Here is a 21438-nt window from a genome sequence, read left to right as displayed (position 1 = left end):
GAATTACACGCCGGATCCGGAAAAACGCAAGTGTACTGAAAGCATTTGAAGACGGAACCGTCTTCCAAATGCGTTCAGTGTTACTATGGCCCCCAGGACGCTATTAAAGTCCTGGTTGCCATAGTAGGAGCGGGGATCGGGGGAGCGGTATACTTACAGTCCGTGCGGCTCCCGGGGCGCTCCAGAATGACGTCAGAGCGCCCCATGCGCATGGATGACGTGATCCATGTGATCACATGATCCATGAGCTTGGGGCGCCCTGACGTCACTCTGGAGCGCCCGGGGAGCCGCACGGACGGTAAGTATACTGCTCCCCGCTCCCCGCTACACTTTACCATGGCTGCCAGGACTTTAGCGTCCTGGGAGCCATGGTAACCACTCTGAAAAAGCTAAATGTCGGATGCTTAAGGCCGGATCCGGATCAATGCCTTTCAATGGGCATTAATTCCGGATCCGGCCTTGCGGCAAGTGTTCCGGATTTTTGGCCGGAGCAAAAAGCGCAGCATGCTGCAGTATTTTCTCCGGCCAAAAAACGTTCCGTTCCGGAACTGAAGACATCCTGATGCATCCTGAACGGATTTCTCTCCATTCAGAATGCATTAGGATAATCCTGATCAGGATTCTTCCGGCATAGAGCCCCGACGACGGAACTCTATGCCGGAAGACAAGAACGCAAGTGTGAAAGAGCCCTAAGACAGGTGGTAGACTACATGATTTAAAAAATGATATCCAAAAAAACATCCATCCGTTTTTTTACAATTTAAAAAAAAAGAGAGATTACATATAATATTAATTTCACGGCTACTTTCACACTAGCGTTCGAGCGGGTCCGTCTGATGTTTCATCAGACGGATCCGCTCCTATAATGCAAACGCTTGCATCCGTTCAGAACGGATCCGTTTGCATAACAGTTTATTTCAGATCTGATTTTTCACTTCGGAAAACTCAGATCCGACAGTATATTCTAAACACAGAAGCGTTCCCATGGTGATGGGGACGCTTCAAGTTAGAATATACTGAGAACTGTGTACATGACTGCCCCCTGCTGCCTGGCAGATGCTGCCAGGCAGCAGGGGGCAGACCCCCCCCCCTCCTGTATTTAACTTATTGGTGGCCAGTGCGGCCCCCCCTCCCTCCCCAGTATTAATTGTAACCAGTGCGGCCCCCCTCCCTCTATATTCATCGGTGGCCAGTGCGGATATTAAATATGAGCAGTGCGGTCTCCCCCTCCCTCCCTCCCCAGTATTAAATATGAGCAGTGCGGTCTCCCCCTCCCTCCCCAGTATTAAATATGAGCAGTGCGGTCTTCCCCCCCCTCCCTCCCCAGTATTAAATATGAGCAGTGCGGTCTCCCCCTCCCTCCCTCCCTCCCCAGTATTAAATATGAGCAGTGCGGCCTCCCCCTCCCTCTATTCATTGGTGGCCAGTGCGGATTCAAAGTATTGTGATCAGTGCGGCCTCTCCCCCCCCCCCCCCCCATCATTGGTGGCAGCGGAGAGTACCGATCGGAGTCCCAGTTTAAATCGCTGGGGCTCCGATCGGTTACCATGGCAGCCAAGACGCTATTGCAGTCTTGGCTGCCATGGTTACTTAGCAACAAATAGAATCATTATACTTACCTGAAGAGCTGCGATCTATGTGACCGGCCGGGAGCTCCTCCTACTGGTAAAGTGACAGGTCTGTGCGGCGCATTGCCTATAGACCTGTCACTTACCAGTAGGAGGAGCTCCCGGCCGGTCACATAGATCGCAGCTCTTCAGGTAAGTATAATGCTGCTATTTGTTGCTAAGTAACCATGGCAGCCAAGACTGCAATAGCGTCTTGGCTGCCATGGTAACCGATCGGAGCCCCAGCGATTTAAACTGGGACTCTGATCGGTACTCTCCGCTGCCACCAATGATGGGGGAAGGGGGAGAGGGGAGGCCGCACTGATCACAATACTTTGAATCCGCACTGGCCACCAATGAATAGAGGGAGGGGGAGGCAGCACTGCTCATATTTAATACTGGGGAGGGAGGGAGGGGGGAGACCGCACTGCTCATATTTAATACTGGGGAGGGAGGGAGGGAGGGGGGAGACCGCACTGCTCATATTTAATACTGGGGAGGGAGGGAGGGGGAGACCGCACTGCTCATATTTAATACTGGGGAGGGAGGGGGAGACCGCACTGCTCATATTTAATACTGGGGAGGGAGGGAGGGGGAGGCCGCACTGCTCATATTTAATATTGGGGAGGGAGGGGGAGACCGCACTGCTCATATTTAATATCCGCACTGGCCACCGATGAATATAGAGGGAGGGGGGCCGCACTGGTTACAATTAATACTGGGGAGGGAGGGGGGGCCGCACTGGCCACCAATAAGTTAAATACAGGAGGGGGGGGGGGGGGGTCTGCCCCCTGCTGCCTGGCAGCATCTGCCAGGCAGCAGGGGGGAGTCATGTGCACAGTTCTCAGTATATTCTAACTTGAAGCGTCCCCATCACCATGGGAACGCCTCTGTGTTATAATATACTGTCGGATTTGAGTTTCACGATGTAACTCAAATCCGATGGTATATTCTAACATAGAGGCGTTCCCATGGTGATGGGGACGCTTCAAGTTAAAATATACCATCGGATTGGAGAAAACTCCGATCTGATGGTATAATCCTGACTTTACATTGAAAGTCAATGGGGGACGGATCCGTTTGAAATTGCACCATATTGTGTCAATGTCAAACGGATCCGTCACCATTGACTTGCATTGTAAGTCTGGACGGATCCGTTTGGCTCCGCACGGCCAGGCGGACACGAAAACGCTGCAAGCAGCGTTCGGGTGTCCGTCTGCTGAGCGGAGCGGAGGACAAACGGTGCCAAACTGATGCATTCTGAGCGGATCCGCATCCACTCAGAATGCATTGGGGCAGTACGGATCCGTTCGGGGCCGCTTGTGAGAGCCTTCAAACGGAACTCACAAGCGGAGCCCCGAACGCTAGTGTGAAAGTAGCCTAAGTTGTCAATATGTGTTGGCCTCTTTTTGTATACTCTGAACATGAATATCAGCAACTTACTAATGTATACCTATTTGAAGTGAAGCTACATCTCCTTGCTAGTACAGTTTTCTTCCTCTTACTGCACTGCTACTCCCATCATGAAATCTGCCAGTGATGGAGGAGCCTGTGACCAGACATCTCCATCAGCATACATTCATCTAGTTCTGGATGTCCAGGAAACTAGCCCATGTTCTGTGTGTTACAATGAAAGATGCTAATGGTTGTGTCTGGTCACATGCCTCTCACTTTTTGGCTATTTTCAGGATGGAAGATGTACCTTCACAGAGATCAAAATAGGTGCAGAACTTATAGACATTAGTAAGTTGTCAATATTCATGTTTGCAACACATTTGAAAAGATTATACCTAAAGTTGCCAACCCCTTTAATAAGTTAGTTTTTATTTAGTGGCATGTGAGACAGCAAGCCAAGTTCTAAGTGGACCTGTTGTCATTCTACTGGAATTTGTTTTCAAAGGGGTTATGTAAGATTAGAAAAACATGTCTGGTTTCCCCAAAACACAGCACCACACCTGTCCACAGGATGACTGTGATATTGCAGCTAAGCTCCATTCCAACCTCTTAATTCAACCATTTATTCTGCTGATAGCGCTCTCTATACAAATGTTTAATAAAATATCATTCATATTATTATTCACCACAGTAGATTTTTCTGATAAGAAAACAGTTATGATGAAAGGTATCATACCCCTATGTCTTTTTGGCATTAAAAAGTCACAAAAGTCACAATATTTTGTGACTTTATGAATGTTGTTGCAACTTTTTTAGTCGCAACTGCCATTTTTACACTGCCCTTGCCAGTTTTGAAAAAAGGGGTGTGGTGAGGATGGTTTATGGGGGGCCATCAGCCTTGGCACACTCATCATTATTTACGCCAGAGACTGCCATAAATAATGACTGAAATCTATACCAGCCGAAGGAGGCATGTAATTTATGGCAAAGTCTGCGCCTCATCATAAATTACATGCCTCCTCTGACAGCACAGGCCCTATCAAGACTGGCATAGTACACACCGATCTTGATAAATCAGGGCTTTAATGTTTAGAATTTTTTTCCATTCTAACCTAATCAACTCTTCAGATGTTGTTCTGAATACATATTTATATATATGCATACATTAGGTAGCAGCCTTGCATACACTACTTAATATGCGTATATTTGTAATAATTATGGTACATTACAGTTACATTTTAAAAGATACTAAGATACATACTAAATATCAAAGTAATCATTACTATTTATTAAGATTGATTTTCTTTGACATGAGTTTTATGAAACGGACGTAAGAATTTATTCTTAATCTTAAATCTGGAATTCTGCTCTTTAAGACCTTTAAAGTCATATGAAGGCATTTAAAGGCATTTAAAATGTTTTAAGTGGTTTTGAAACTGAAAATTATACTCAAGTCATAATTGAAAATAAATGGCCTCCATATAAAAAGATGTGAACTATTCTTCCAACTGCTGTACAATGCATTCACATTACATGGTGAAATGCCCTATCCTTGTATATCACATTTGTCATGCCTTTGTCATTATCATTGTTTTGCTTGCAACCAAAGTACAGTATCCAAACATTGTATGGCTAGTTTTGTCCATTTGATCCCCTCTCCATCCTAAACACAACGAATTTCTGCATATAAAAGATTGAGAAAGCTTTATTGGTTTATATATAATAAATATATGATAAAATATAACAAACAAATTTAAAACTCCCTGGCTACCAAAGTGCTTCAATACATAAATATAAAATGGCCGTGACACAAGCCGGACATCAAGAACACAGATTTACAGACCATTCAAATAATTACAAAACATTTTCTATTCTCTCATCACAAAATATAGAGCATTTTCTTGTAAGAAGCAAATTCATAATTTCAACATCTTTTCTCAAGTTCTATGCATAGATAAGTAAAGAGCACGCTCATTTCATCTATCTGAGCTTATAAAAGTTTATATTTATATACAAAATGTACAGTGATAATCTATAAGGCTGTTGAAGATTTTAGATTTCCACAATTAAAGTGTTAGAAAAAAAAATGACCACCATGTCTAAAGGTAGCTATAGTAATATTTATGTAAACCCCTGATCCTAATGACTTAATTGGCAACCAAAAAGGATTTTATAGAGTTAAAAAATATATATAAAAACAGTTCCCATTTTTGTACTTAAAAAGGAAGTAATATGATACCAGCTAGTAGTTTTTCTTTTTACTTGTTAAACTCACATTGGAGGAAACATCTCCTTAATGGTTACACTATATTTATCTTTTTTTCTTAAAATATTCCAATCTGTTATATTTTAAATGTATTGGGAATCAAAATTATTTTACATGAATGCAGATTTTTTTATTATAATAAAAAAGTACATTTTATCAAAATTTACATTCTACAAATACAATCTGTGTTAAATTTTTGTTAAATGCCTTTTGTTTTTATTATAAAATTTTATTTAACCAGTATATGTTCACATTTATGTTTCACACAGAGAGAGGTTCATTTGAATGAAGTGAGGTATGGATGTACTATGTTCATAAATGGATTTTATAAATTCTATGTTATTTGAATTTCATTTTACTTAATGGGAATAACTTTATTCACGGATTTGTTTTAACAATTAAATTTGGTTTTTAATACTGTACACAGAAATTAAAAAAATCCAGAAAAATGTGTTTAGAAATATACAGTAGTGCTGGATATTTTTGAGTTAAAAATTTAAGTACCAATGAAGCATTTTGCATTAAAAAGGTAAAATGTTATTTATCAAAAACAAAAATGAGGGGGTAGATAGAGATATGTACACATTAGTTCTTTTGAGAAAAAAAAATTATAAATATTTTATATATGAGCCTAATATTTTTTAACCAAAATAACTATGATTTTTGGTGATATAATTTCTAGGACTGTTTCTGTGACATTGCATATAGCATCTGTTGTAGTCACCATATTACCTGCTTACAAATGTTGGTTTGTACAAAATAATTCCAAATGACCTATTGACTATTTTTGTATTCATACAAAACCTACAAAATGATTCAATAATTTACACAAGTATACAGTTAGTTTATGCTCTGATGAGGAAATCGCCTCAAAATTAGAAAAACCTGAAATCCAATTTTCAGAAATCATTGATTGAAATACATGTGCAATAGTTGATGTCCATGATTGTATTTGATCCTACCATTCTTTCCCTTGCCCCCCACCCCACCTGCCTATGATCTTAAAACAATCGGCTCAGTGCTCACTGTCTGTGGTGTCATTTTGACTGTCTCTGTTGGATCCATGCCTCATATTGCATGGTGTCTCTTGTTTTGCTGTGCTTGAGAGGTCAATGGCTCTTTCTTCTGAAGTGTCCATACAGTGGTCTTTGTCCTGTGTGTTCCTATGAGACTCTGATGGCCTGGATAACAGGTTATCGATATAGTGTTCCCCCCTGTAATTATCTGTTGCTTGTTCATCCACATCTGTCTTCCTGGTAACGTCTACAGACTTTTTGTGCATGCCTAAAAAGTAAAAATAATATATATATAAATATAAAATTTAGTGTATAAATTGAAAAACATTACACCTGACTAAGCGCTAAAATATATTTTAGTATTTAATTAACAATTACAAGGGTTTCCATTTTTCAAAACTTTATTGAGACTCCCAGCTTCGGGAAAAAAAGCATGGAAAATCTTGGAATATTAAATCTTAGAATATTAAAATAATATATAATATGCCATAATGCTAGCTGCCATAATCTCTGCTCCACCTGTAAAGTTAAATCCAATGCTTTTTTTTTTATCAATAAGGAACTTTATAAAAACTGTAGTAAGGAGGCTTGTAAACTGTTCCCAGGACTGAATACTCTATAACTGTTTTGTATGTTAAAAGATTTTTTTTTAGAAAATGTGCACAAGATTTTAAGATATCAATGTGAAAAGCATCCTCACCCAGTAGCCAAGGAGCACAGGAACCAACTAGCCCATTCTTTGCCGAATTGATGATGGACTCAGGTAGTGGGATGGAATGCCTCACCATGGCACCATAGAGCCCATATTCTGCCATAACACTGCTCCTGCCCCAACACTTCTCACGCTTTCTCCACTTAGCCCTCCTATTCTGGAACCAGACCTATATTCAAAATAGGAAATGTCATCAATATTACAAAGCATGAAGGTCAAAGTAGGTACTTTGTTAGTACAAACCCTGAATTATCAAGTCCCTTAAAATATATTAAAATCAAAAAGATCTGCAAAATTTTGTGCCACCTTCTCCCCAACTTTGGTTGTTTCACTAACATCTGGACCTCATATTTAGGTTGTTGGAGTTGGAGCAGTAGAAACATATTTCTCATATGTTACCTGTATTCTGTCCTCAGGCAATTCTGTCTTGAGAGCCAACATTTCTCTGGCATACACATCAGGATAATGAGCTTCATTGAAGGCTTTCTCTAATTCCTCCAGCTGATGAGCAGTAAATACAGTCCTGCAGAAACAGACATATGATTATGGACTATTGCCATCAAGAGACAACATATATAACCTTCCCAGAATCCCTCTGATGACAACATAAACCATAATCATCGTGCAAAAAGAAGTTTAGTGTAAGGGCCAGGGGCTTGTTTGTCCTACAGTATTCTGGTCAACATACACACAGTTGACATTGGTTTTTAAGGTGGGACAACATTTGTAATAATTTTGTATTGAATTTGAAGCTAGAACCATTCACTTTAATCGAAAATTATGTTATTGTCTTAATATTATAGTTTATGCAAGAAAAAACACCAAACTGGCCTGGTCAGAAAAGTTGTGATTGAGTATTAGTACACCAAATAATATCCATGGAGTTTTCTTTGCTCTCTGGATCTACAGGCCTACAAGCTATTAAGTATAAAAGTAAAAATAAAAAAAATAAAAAAAATAAAAAATACCTGTGTCTTCTTTTCTTTCTTTTTGTTTGTGAGCCAGATGCCTTTAAATCATTCTTATCTCCAAGGAGACTGTCATCATCTGGAAATGCAAACATAGAAAATTATTACATGGACTTTACTATTGCTCACTATGCATTATAAAATACAAAGAGAACACAATCAAATAACATTAGATTTGAATGTTTTAAAAAATTCGGGGGAAATGCAACAGGTTTCCTGTAAGAATTGAGGTAGACAGTGTATGTGTAAGGCATTTAACATAAAGACATAGCAATTCATTAGCTCGTAACATAAGCTCCATTCAAGCTAAAGGGGAAAGTTGTGTGTATTTACAAGCAATCATTCAGCACCACAGAAAGGTCATACAAGCTGGACAGCTCTCTGATCCAGGACTTGTTTTCTACAGCAATCACTTTCTCAAGCTGCTGTCACACAGAGCACACCACCAGCAACAATATGCCTGCTACACTAAAAGTCACAATACAGAATAGATACAACATAAAACCTTAAAGACACAAATGCAAAAACATTGTACTCCTTAGAGCTTCTTTATGAGGGACAATATAGTAACTTTTCTATACACTAAAATGCGTATTTCCATTACTTTACCACCATTAAAAATATTGCTATTATCGCAGATTACATGTAACATGTTTTACAGCCTTCAAGTGATAACTTTACCATGAAATAATTATATATTTTAGATACAAAGATATATTTTTAGTTACCAGAGATATTTTCCTTGTGCTTGTCTGAGCTGTGGAGATACTGATGATCTGTTCTAGGCTGAAGAAATGGTATGTGAGTTGGGAGAAGGCAAGTAGTCCCAGTGGGTTGTTGAGAGGCAAAACCACACAGAAACCCCAACCCAAGGGGCAGCGAACCATTAGCCAAGGAGACCCCACCAAGACCTCCTCCTGGACCTTCACAGCTGGGAAGAGAGACTGATGGGGGCTGTAGTTCCGCTTCTAGACCAAGTAGGTCAGTGATGGCAAAGCCTTTGGATCTCATTGCAGGTCCATGAAAACGACCCGATTTCTCATTTCCCGCACTCGGGGCCAGGATCTTCACTTTTGATTTGCCCTCTGAGATGTCATCTCGCCCAGTCATGACTGTATGAATATGGGATAAGTTTACTTTCTCTTTTTCCTACTGCCAGGCTGATCTGAAGGATATAAGAGGTCAGTGCCAGGCAGGGGGTTTTTATGTTGCTCCCCAGCTCCAATAAGCTCCTGGACATGCCCCTCGCCGTGTTTAGAAAGGTTTCCACCTCCCTCTCAATCCCACAGGATTAATTGGCACCAATTCACCCCCAACTCCCCCTCTTGCCTTCTCAATCCGATAAATTCCCTGGCTCTAACCTCCTGTTTCCTTCTCCCTCCTCCTCGTGGTCATTTTTTTTCTGTGCAGGATGACAGATTTCACTTAACTTTACATCTGTTGAGGAGACCCTTTGTCTATTAGTGAATGGGACATAGCGACCTAACACATTGAGTTAAAACCCCTCCCTTTCATTGCCCCCTGATTGATTCTGACACATAACTACCAGACCACAACAGGGGGTACTGATATTACCAACACCAGGAGAAAACAGGGGTAGAAGGACAAGGCTAAACCTCCTGACATTCAAGTGACCAGTATATCTGGGGTTAATCCTAGCAAAGAAAAAACTATTAACCAACTATTAGTAGGTATTGTCTGTACTACTTGCACATCCTATATGTTGGTACTATTATATTGATGGTATGTTATACTGACAATTATTCTGATATATTTTATGTGTATACTCTTTAGTAATATACTGGGGTTTAATTTGGTCTTGAATGTGTTTAAACCTCATAGATACTTGAAGCCCCATTCAGCTGATGACGTTCTGGACGGGTTATATAATAATTAACTAACTGGCCTATATATTCATATATTCCATTTAATGGATAAGGGATAGGTACTTTGTTCAGTAAAACGTCTCCATACTTCTGTATAGAAGGTATAATTAGAACTGATAAAATGTGCAATGTGCAATCTCCTGACTATGAAATTTTGATTTTGATTCTTAAAGCAAAGCTGAAATTCCAATTTTTCAATTAACCTATAGCTTCTGACAAGGGCACAGATCTCTTGTTGTGGAAATTTCTTCATCATGTAGATGCCTTTGGTTATTGATTTCTTTATTTCAGTCACTTTCATAGCTTCACAGGTTTGATCCATGCTTTGGTGTCTCAATGGGCCTGAGAGGTCCTCTGTCACAGTAAAAGTACAATAATTGGCACATGCCAGATGGGGGAAGGGAGTGTTACACATTTTGCTTTAGAACCTAAGAACATCAAGCTACACTTCTGATGTATTTAGAAGGGTTTTCAGAGATTTTTATACCGATCAGTGTGGGTCAGATACCTGGAACCCCTGCTGATCAGCTGTGTGAGAAGGCACCGACTCTCCTGTGAGCGCTGCGGCCTAATCAGTGCTTATTAAGCAAAGTGCCGTACATTGCATAGCGGCTGTGCTTGGTATCGCACTCAGTCCCATTCACTTCAATATTGCTGGGCAGCTCCTAGGCCACGTGACAGATAAACATGTCTTCACTGGCCTAGGAGAAGCTGTGAGAAGGCCGAGGTGCTCACAGAGGTGTCAGACCCCCACCAATCAGATACTGATGACCTATCCTGAGGAGTTGTCCAAGATGAGAAAAACAGCACTACATCTGTCCACAGGTTGTATGTGGTATTGCAGTTCAGCAACATACACTTTAAAGCGACCATCCAATTCAAGAAAAAAAACAAAAACATTAACTGTGGAGCGAACAGAACACATACGCAGTGACCTCCTTTTCATCTTTTCAGCTGTAGATCTAACAATTCCCAGGCTCCTGTTATGCAATCCAAGATGGCTGCACCACTGCTTAGACTACCTGATGCACACTGTGTATTTGGTAGTCCAAGACACTTCCTGACACCCTCAGATTGGCCAGTGTTGCTCACATGAGCAGTGCTGGCCAATCCAAGAGCAGGGCTGGAGAAGCAGGAAGTGTCTTGGATTACTGAAGCAGTGTGACCACCAGGTAAGTGTTCTGTTCGTTCCCCAGTTAATATAAAAAATTTTTTAATTGAACTGCAGGGTCACTTTAATAGAGCTGAGCTGCAATACTAGACACAATCCATGGACGGGTGTGACACTGTTTCTTAAAGAAAGTATCCATGGAAAACCTCTTCAACAACAGCGTTGATCAGGAAAGATTGTGCAAATGTATACATGTATTATACTGTACAACAAAGAGACTGTACCAAATTTGTACAGATTTTTTAAAAATACAATTTGTATACATAAGCGAAGTTAAAGTTGAATTTACCAACAGATGAAGTATGGATAATGGTGGTCTCTGCATTCTAGACAACCATAAAACACCAGAAGGCTTTCCTGATAAACGCCTACAGTTTTCAGGTGGCACATTTAAACTTTGTACAGGAGCACAGAGCATAAGTGGAAGTATACATTAATCCAGGGTGTTATTTTTTTGTTACAAAATTAAATACAAACAATAATGCCATGCAATGTTCACATAGTAGTGCCATACAATGCACACGTACACTAGATGCCTACATACCCCCATATATCCACTTACAAATTGCACACACACTGAATATATGTACACAAAATTAGTTCAAAGCCCAATTTAGATCCCCAAATTAACTTTTACAAACACTGTGATGTACATCGTTGGTGGAATGTAGTGATGAGCGGCACAGGCAATATTCGAATTTGCGATATTTCGCGAATTTTTGGCCGAATATTTGCCATAAATTTGCAAATTTGAGAATTCGTGATCTCGTCATTATTTTCTCGATTGCGAAAATAGGCAATGTAATATATTCGCGATAAAAATTCACAATTGGAATATTCGCAATCAACGATAAGGGGTAGGCAACTTTCCTATTGGTTGCTAGAGATGTTGCTAAGTGCCGATATTCACAATTAATTCGCAATAAATTCGCGATTAGAATATTTGCAATCAACACTATTTGCGAATACGAATATATAGCACTATATTCTAAATATTTGCGAATTCTCGAAGTGGCAATATTTGCGATTAAAATTCGCGATTTGAATATTCGCACTCAACACTAGTGGAGTGTAAGGGTTTATGCACACGACCGTATGCATCTTGTAGTTCGCAAAAAATTGATCCGCAAAAAATAGTTATGATGTCCATGTGCATTCCATCTTTTGCAGAACGGAATGGCTGACCCCTAATAGAACAGTACTATCCTTGTCCGTAATGTGGACAATAATAGGACATGTATTCAGGTCCCAAACTAAACTCCATATACAGACTGACAATTGCTCAGCAAGCTGTATAGTTTTCTGCTAGGAGGTTTGTTGGTGAGAAAAAACAGAGGAGGAGGTGATCGGGTACAGGAGGCAGGCAGTATCAACAGTCAAACTAGATCAATACAAGTCTGGCTGCTGACATGGGATGCAGCTGAAGTGGTCAATAGTTTACTTGACTGGCTGCAGAGTGGGACTCCTGGGCAGTTACATCACATATCATCAGTCAGACCTGTGCATATCTGGTCTGTCTGCTAACATCTAATGTAGCTGCCTGAGCACTTCAAGTAATGGTCAGTACCCACACTAAAGCACATGCTCCATCCTCCACCCCTTCACAGCTATAAAAAATCTGCAGAGTGAGTTAAGCTACATTCACATCTTCGACATGTAAATCTGGTAGACTTACAGGATATGGCATCTATGCGATGTGCTGGAAAAACAAGTTCAATCCATAGATGCCCACCTCTCAATTTACAGGAATTTTAGGATATGAGCTGTTGTAGCATCTTGAAGGAGACTTACACATATATAATGTTATGACCGATCAATATAGATATCTCGTATAATATAAAAATGAGTTTCTGTCTGGACATCTGTCTGTCTGTCTGGGCGTCTGTCTGTTCTTTATGCGCAACCAAATGACTGGACCGATCTTCACCAAATTTGGCACACAGGTACATCAGGTGTGTCCGGGAAGGTTTTACACCAGGTCTCGGCTCTCTAGGATGTAACGTTCCTGAGATATTTCCTGCATTAGCCAATAGAAGCCTACAAGTCTTTCACCCATATCCCAATTGCCATACACACGGTCACATGTTCCTTATCAGCAAATAGAAGCTCACAGGTCCTTCATCTGCACATAGACACAGTTTTACACAAGGTTTCCATAAAAACCAGCCATTTTTCTTCACTGCTGCAATTCAGCTTTAAAGGGGCAGGGCGTTGTGGATGACATTTTTAAGGGAGCGGAGTGCTGTGGAGGTCACAGTTCAGGGGGCAGGTAGGGTGGCCATTGAGGCCACCCTCAAGAGACGAACTTCAACCCCGCCCCATGTCCAAATAAGCCACGCCTCCAACCCAGTTAGGTCACGCCCCTCCCACTCCTCAGTCAACAGGGATTGAAAAAGTAAAGTTAAAAATCAACTTCTGTCAGCTGCAGAGGTGGGAGGGATAGTGACTTTCTCCCTGCAGCCCACACTCAGACAGCACAGTGCTGCTGTCTTAGAGTGAACTGTTCAAAAGGACACGCCCCCAATCTTGTTAGGCCACTCCCACTCCTCAGCCGACAAGGATTGAAAAAATGAAGTTAAAAATCAACTTCTAGGTCCCGCTAAGCCACACCCCAGATCTGGTTAGGCCACGCCCCTCCCACTCAGCCGACAGGGATTGAAAAAATGAAGGTAAAAATCAACTTCTGTCAGCTGCCAAGGTGAGAGGGATGGTGACTTTCTCAGTGCAGCTCACACTCAGACAGCACAGTGATGCTGTCTTAGAGTGAACTGTTCAAAAGGACATGCCCCCAATCCGGTTAAACCACGCCCCACCCACTCCTCAGCCTACAGGGATTTAAAAAAAGAAGTTGAAAATCAACTTCTAGGTCCCACTAAGCCATGCCCCTGATCCACTTAGGTCACGCCCCCTCCCACTCCTCAGCCGACAGGGATTGAAAAAATGAAGTTAAAAATCAACTTCTGTCAGCTGCAGGGGTGGGAGTGAGGGTGACTTTCTCCCTGCAGCTCACGCTCAGACAGCACAATGCCAGACGGAGGACAGGGAGTCTGAAAGCCGGACCGTCCGGGCAGGCTGCTGTGGAGGTCACAATTAAGGGAATGGTCCGTTATGGAGGCAGATTGCGGTAAAGGCCACTGTTAAGGGGGTGGGCCCCTGTGGAGGTCACTGTCAAGAGGATGGTGTGCTGTGAAACTCACTGTTAAAGGGGAAGGCTGCTGTGAAGGTCAAAGTTAAGGGGATGGGCTGCTGTGAAGGTCCAATTTTAAGAAGGCACTGTGGGGGGGTCAGTGTTAAGGGGTGAGGGGCTGTGGAGTTCACTGTTAAGGGGGCGTAGTACTGTAGAGGTCACTGTTATGGGGTATACTGTTGATATCTTTTAACGACACACAGAAACATTAAATAAAATAGATGAAATATATCTGTGCAAAGCCTGATCCTTCTGCTAGTCTCTTATATATATCAAAATGAGTTTCTGTCTGTCTGGACGTCTATATGTCTGTCTGGACGTCAGTCTGTTCTTTATGCCTGACCAAACAACTGGACCAATCTTCACCAAATTTGGCACACAGGTATATCAGGTGTCCGGGGAGGTTTTAGACTGGGTCTCAGCTCTCTAGGACGTATCGTTTCTGAGATATTCCTAGAAAATGACCTGCATTAGCCAATAGAAGCCTGCAAGTGTTTCTCTTCATATGCCAAATGCCATACACACGGTCACATGTCCCTTATCAGCCAATAGAAGCTCCAGGTTTCCATAACAACTGATCACAGGTTTTAGCCGTTCGTAGGTCCTTAAATATTCAGTTATATGACGTGTATCAGCCAATATAAATTCATATTTAATTTACCAGGTTTTCATAACAACACAGCGATAACTAGACGGTACCTATACTGGACTGCAATACTGGATGTCAGCATTCTTATAAATTGAAACGTTTTTAAACTACACATGCCTCCAAAAAGGAAAACTGCAGTTGGATGCAAGACTCCTGCAGAAAAACGTATGGCTGATGCTCGAGCTAATGAAAACTCTCAGCAGACCCAAGGACGTCTCCAATCTGACAAGGTATGTCACAGACAACATGTACAGTTTAGCAGACAGTATCACACAGGATAGGATTAGATACACAGCTCAACAGACAGTATCACACATGAAAGGATTAGATACACGGCTCAACAGACAGTATCACACATGATAGGATTAGATACACAGCTCAAAAGACAGTATCACACATGATAGGATTAGATACACAGCTCAAAAGACAGTATCACACATGATAGGATTAGATACACAGCTCAGCAGACAGTATCACACATGATGGGATTAGATACACAGCCTAGCAAACAGTATCACACAGGATAGTATTAGATACACAGCTCAGCAGACAGTATCACACAGGATAGGATTAGATACACAGCTCAGCAGACAGTATCACACAGGATAGGATTAGATACAGAGCTCAGCAGGCAGCATCACACAGGATAGGATTAGATACACAGCTCAGCAGACAGTATCACACAGGATAGGATTAAATACACACCTCAGCAGACAGTATTTCACAGGATAGGATTAGATACACAGCTCAGCAGACAGTATCACACAGGATAGGATTAGATACACAGCTCAGCAAGGATTAGATACACAGCTCAGCAGACAGTATCACACAATATAAGATTAGATACACAGCTTAGCAGACAGTATCACACAGGATAGGATTAAATATACAGCTCAGCAGACAGTATCACACAGGATTGGATTAGATACACAGCTCAGCAGACAGTATCACACAATATAAGATTAGATACACAGTTTAGCAGACAGTATCACACAGGATAGGATTAAATACACAGCTCAACAGACAGTATCACACAGGATAGGATTAGATACACAGCTCAACAGACAGTATCACACAGGATAAGATTAGATACACAGATAAACAGACAGTATCACACAGGATAGGATTAGATACACAGCTCAGCAGACAGTATCACACAGGATAAGATTAGATACACAGCTCAGCAGACAGTATCACACAGGATAGGATTAGATACACTGCTCAGCAGACAGTATCACACAGGATAGGATTAGATAGATGATAGTATTACACAACATAGGATTAGATAAACAGCTCAGCAGACAGTATCACACAGGATATGGTTAGATACATAGCTCAGCGGACAGTATCACATAGGATAGGAATAGATACACAGCTCAGCAAACAGTGGGGCGGGGTGCTGTAGAGGTCACTTTTATGGGGGATACTGTCGATATCTTTAAACGACACACAGAAACATTAAATGAAATAGATGAAACATACCCGTGTGAAGCCGGGTCCTTCTGCTAAAATATATATATATATATATATATATATATATATTTATTAAAAGGCTAAGGACACATGTTGTAACCATATGAATACAGAATTTTAGATCTATAATTGTACATAGTGTACAGTTTGTTGTAATTCATGACACCCACACATGCTTTTATTGTTTACTTTCTACCTAAATAATAATTGATACCTAAATGTGAAATGAGATTTGGTTGTTACGGTGTAGTGCAAAATCAGAACTGTACATGTAAATAGTGCACACAAAACCCCATGGTTAGTGTAGTGCTCCGGAGCGAAGGTACTTTGCACTGTGGACATTTGCCCTTATTGCTACTATGCAAATCCATCAACTCCCTACTTTATTGCACTTTAAAGGGTTAACTTGCACTGTGATTTATGCTGTTGTGTGCACTGTTTCATGTTGTTGAACTGCATTTATTTGTTTATTGTAATATATCCTGTTCATTTACACTATATCTGTACTGCACTATGGAAAAGGTTAATGCACATGACTTTCAACTTTTTAGAGGAAAAGAAAAAACACTTGCACTGAACTTTTGACTGTCTGGTTTAGCTCTGTTGTTTATGTCTGAAGACTTATTTATGTCTGGAAAAGATGCATAGTCAATACCATAGACTTACATTGAAGCTCTATACACATATATATGAAAGAAATTGCAACATTGTATCTGTTTAGGCTGTGCTTCTCAACTCTACTCCTCCAACTAGACATCTCAACTGTCCACAGTGTCCGACCACTGTAATAAAAACTAAATAGGCTCCTTTAATATGGATAAGGGAGTACCCACTGCTTGAAGTTTTCTACACGTAAGCTAATAGACTAAACATTAGGAAGCAATGGCTATATAGCTTTTTTCCCATTCCCCTCCCAAATAATAAAATTGATGATTAATTTAATATACAGTACAGACCAAAAGTTTGGACACACCTTCTCATTCAAAGAGTTTTCTTTATTTTCATGACTATGAAGGCATCAAAACTATGAATTAACACATGTTGAATTATATACATAACAAACAAGTGTGAAACAACTGAAAATATGTCATATTCTAGGTTCTTCAAAGTAGCCACCTTTTGCTTTGATTACTGCTTTGCACACTCTTCACATTCTCTTGATGAGCTTCAAGAGGTAGTCCCCTGATATGGTCTTCCAACAGTCTTGAAGGAGTTCCCAGAGATGCTTAGCACTTGTTGGCCCTTTTGCCTTCACTCTGCGGTCCAGCTCATACCAAACCATCTCGATTGGGTTCAGGTCCGGTGACTGTGGAGGCCAGGTCATCTGGCGCAGCACCCCATCACTCTCCTTCATGGTCAAATAGCCCTTACTTTCAAAGTTTTCCCAATTTTTCGGCTGACTGACTGACCTTCATTTCTTAAAGTAATGATGGCCACTTGTTTTTCTTTACTTAGCTACTTTTTTCTGGCCATAATACCAATTCTAACAGTCTATTCAGTAGGACTATCAGCTGTGTATCCACCTGACTACTCCTCAACGCAACTGATGGTCCCAACCCCATTTATAAGGCAATAAATCCCACTTATTAAACCTGACAGGGCACACCTTTGAAGTGAAAACCATTTCAGGGGACTACCTCTTGAAGCTCATCAAGAGAATGCCAAGAGTGTGCAAAGCAGTAATCAAAGCAAAAGCTGGCTACTTTGAAGAACCTAGAATATGACATATTTTCAATTGTTTCACACTTGTTTGTTATGTATATAATTCCACATGTGTTAATTCATAGTTTTGATGCCTTCAGTGTGAATCTACAATTTTCATAGTCATGAAAATAAAGAAAACTCTTTGAATGAGAAGGTGTGTCCAAAGTTTTGGTCTGTACTGTATATGTATAGTATATTTTTTATTTATTTTTTTCATTTTTCATGTTTAGTTTATGTACTCCAAAATGGTTCTATTAAAACTATGACTTTTCCTGCAAAAAAAATAAATATAAAATCCATCACAAGGCTGTATTAATAGAAAATAAAAAACATTATGCCAACACAAAGGCTACTTTTTCCATGGAATAGTTTATTATTGTGCAATAGTAGTAGCATATAAAAAAGTATACATAGTAAAATATCAAAAATCTTATACATATTTGGTATTGCCACAATCATACTGACATACTGATGTATTGTAACTATATGGTGTCGCAGGATGACATACGGTATTACTCAAACTGCACTTTGTCCCACAATACTAACAATTACTGTATGCTATGGTACTAGGTGCTGCTGGATTGCAGGGTGGTCATACCATGGAAACGAGCAGTGTATAATGTGATGGAAAAATGAGTCCAGCCAGCAAAGGAAGCAATATGGACAATCACAACACATTAGTAAGTGCCTTGTATTAAGTTTGTCTACATGATAAATGTCATTTGCTGTAGTGAGACAAGCCCTTTAAGGAAAACACTTATGGGCCCTTAATCTGCATTTTCAATATCTGAATATATATGGGACATGATATGCTGGGGCAACCCTTTCTAAAATAAAAAAAAGATAGACCACTAATTGTAGTGATTGCATGGATATATGGCAGCAATGGGGACTACCAACATAGACACTGGAGCAGAGGGGGATTTAACTGGTGAGCATTTATTTATTTATTTATTTTTTTAGAACATTTCCTGCAGCTAGTTTAATTTCTAACTCGTGAACAATCCCTTTAAGTAAGCTAAACATAAAAATTATAGTAAAATATACTGAACTGCCAGGGATATGAAATGTTTATTAAAAAAAAGGAGCACATCACTGCCTGCAAATCTGACCAAAGCAATGCAAAGTCTGCTCACTAGGGCTGCATTTCCAACATGAACACAGAGCCAGGCATTTAAGCACAAAGTGGGCAATCTAAGTTGGCAGAGATGCACGTCATTCAGAAAAAGATTACTAGGCATCACTTTGCCCGCCTCACTTTGGAAAGGGAATAGAGCAAGAGTGAATGATCTTCCTTATGACCTATAAGGTCTGCCCATGAATGTATCTCATTTTTAGGGAATATACAAATATTCTGTTCACAATAAGGAACTTTGAGACCTGTTTGTAACAGAATGGATTAATAAATTATCCTAATGGTATAACATGTATCTACTGCATACAGTATTCATCATAAAAATTAAAACCTATAATACTAGGTAAATATAACTTTTTAAACTTTACATTGTGGTTTTATTTGCATCATGTGTTCATTTTAATTTTAATAGTGAAACCTCTTTAACCCATAAGTGACCAAGCAATTTTTTTCCCCATTTTTAAATTGTTGCATTCCAAGAGCTATAACTTTTTTATTTTTCCTTCGATGTAGCCGTATAAGTTGTTTTTTTTGCGGGACAAGTTGTAGTTTATTATGGCACCATTTTGGAATACATATAACTCATTGAATAACTTTTATTGTCTTTCTTGAGGGGAGATGGAAAAAAAAACATCAATACCACCCTTGAGTTTCTACGTTGTAAGTTTTGCGACAATCACTTTACAGCATAAATAACATGATAACTTTATTTTTTGGGTCACTACGAAAAAATAAGTTGTTTAAAAAAAGAAAAACCTCAATACCACCCTTGAGTTTCTACATTGTAAATTTTGCAACAATCACTTTACGGCAAAAATAATATGATACCTTTATTCTCTGGGTCACTACGAAAAAGAACATTTTTCAAAAAAAAGAAAATGTTTTTGCATCGCTGCATCCCAAGACCCATACCTTTTTTTTATTTTCCTTTAGACCTGTGTGAGTTCTCGATTTCTGCAGGACGACTTGTACTTTTTATTGATATAATTTTTGGGTACATAACACTTTTTGATCACTTTTTATTCCATTTATTTGGTGGCAAATAAGCCAAAAAACTGCAATTCTGCCTTTTTTTAAGTGTTCACCAGGCAGGACATATGACATGATAATTGTATAGTGTGGGTTGTTATTGAAATTTCGATACCAAATATGTTTGAGGATTTAAAAAACAACAACTTTTCATTGAAAAGCAAATGCATATTTTTTTAACTAAAAATGTACCTTTTTTCACCACTTATTAGTCCCACAAGGTGACTTTTACAGGCAAACTTCTGATTGTTTCTATAATACACTGCACTGCTTATACTGACAGGCACTATCAGGCTGTGCCTCTGGGGATAATGATGGCTGGCAGAGGGTGCTCCCTACTTCTAAACCATTTAGATGCCCTAATTGCTATCGGCCATGGCATCTAGGGGGTAAAATGGCTGATCCAGTGCTATTGGTGTAAGAGCCCAGGCCCAGACCTCATGTGATAGCTGAGCTCCTGCTCTACACTACAGTGCTTAGACTAGGCAGTCTAAGACTAGGCAGTCTAAGACTAGGCAGTACTTAGACCAGGCAGCAGCCTAGCCTAATGCCACTTAGTGACCACAATAAAAGGTGTATAGGTGGTCACTAGGTGATTAAGCAACCCACCGAAACTTGCTTTAGAAAATGGTCTTTTACAGGTTAGCCTTCTCAAAGAGGTTTCCTGTGTGTGTGTGTGTGTGTGTGTGTGTCTAGATAGATAGATAATTAGATAGATGAGATAGATAGACAGACAGCAAAATGTATGTTAAAAAACATAAAATAAAAATTATATACGGGTAAATACATTTTAAAATAAAAACTTTTAATAACAACCAGAATGTTCGATGTATACTAAGCTAGAATAATGATATCATTAGTGGACTGGCTTCGAGGGATAGGCTTTACAGCTCCAAAAACAAGTTTTTTTTTTCAGCTTTTGCTTTTTTAGTGTGAAAATATTATGCTTTCTTCATGTAGTGATAATATTAGCAGTAGTCTGAAATATACATGATGTATTTCCTATAGGCAGCGACTGATCTCAGTCCTTACATGCAGATTTAAGCTTATTCTACTTGCACTGAAATCACCCTAGATGAAGCCATTATGGTCAGCGGCAGAGAGCAGTAGTCTTGTGCCATGTGTTCTCACTCGGGAAAGAAATAGGAAGAATTTGTTACATGACCTTAGACATATCCTAACCGATCAGTTTATGTGATTTCCATTTCTGCACCTGGATTGCAATTCCATGCTTCATCTG

The 21438-nt window shown here is 40.0% G+C and overlaps 1 protein-coding gene across 1 annotated transcript; it reads right to left on the bottom strand.

Moving 5' to 3' along the window:
- Positions 1-6283: 6283 nt before the first annotated feature.
- Positions 6284-9074, bottom strand: VSX1 (visual system homeobox 1). Its single transcript, XM_040427398.1, has 5 exons — positions 8693-9074; positions 7965-8043; positions 7396-7519; positions 6985-7165; positions 6284-6552 (listed from the first exon to the last, which is right to left on the bottom strand). The coding sequence occupies exons 1-5, from the start codon at positions 9072-9074 to the stop codon at positions 6284-6286; spliced, it is 1035 nt and encodes a 344-aa protein (XP_040283332.1).
- Positions 9075-21438: the final 12364 nt, after the last annotated feature.

Source organism: Bufo bufo, chromosome 4, assembly GCF_905171765.1.
Source record: "Bufo bufo chromosome 4, aBufBuf1.1, whole genome shotgun sequence".
NCBI lineage: Eukaryota > Metazoa > Chordata > Amphibia > Anura > Bufonidae > Bufo > Bufo bufo.
The sequence above is the reverse complement of the archived record's forward strand: the minus strand, read 5'-3'. Positions and strand labels throughout refer to the sequence as shown.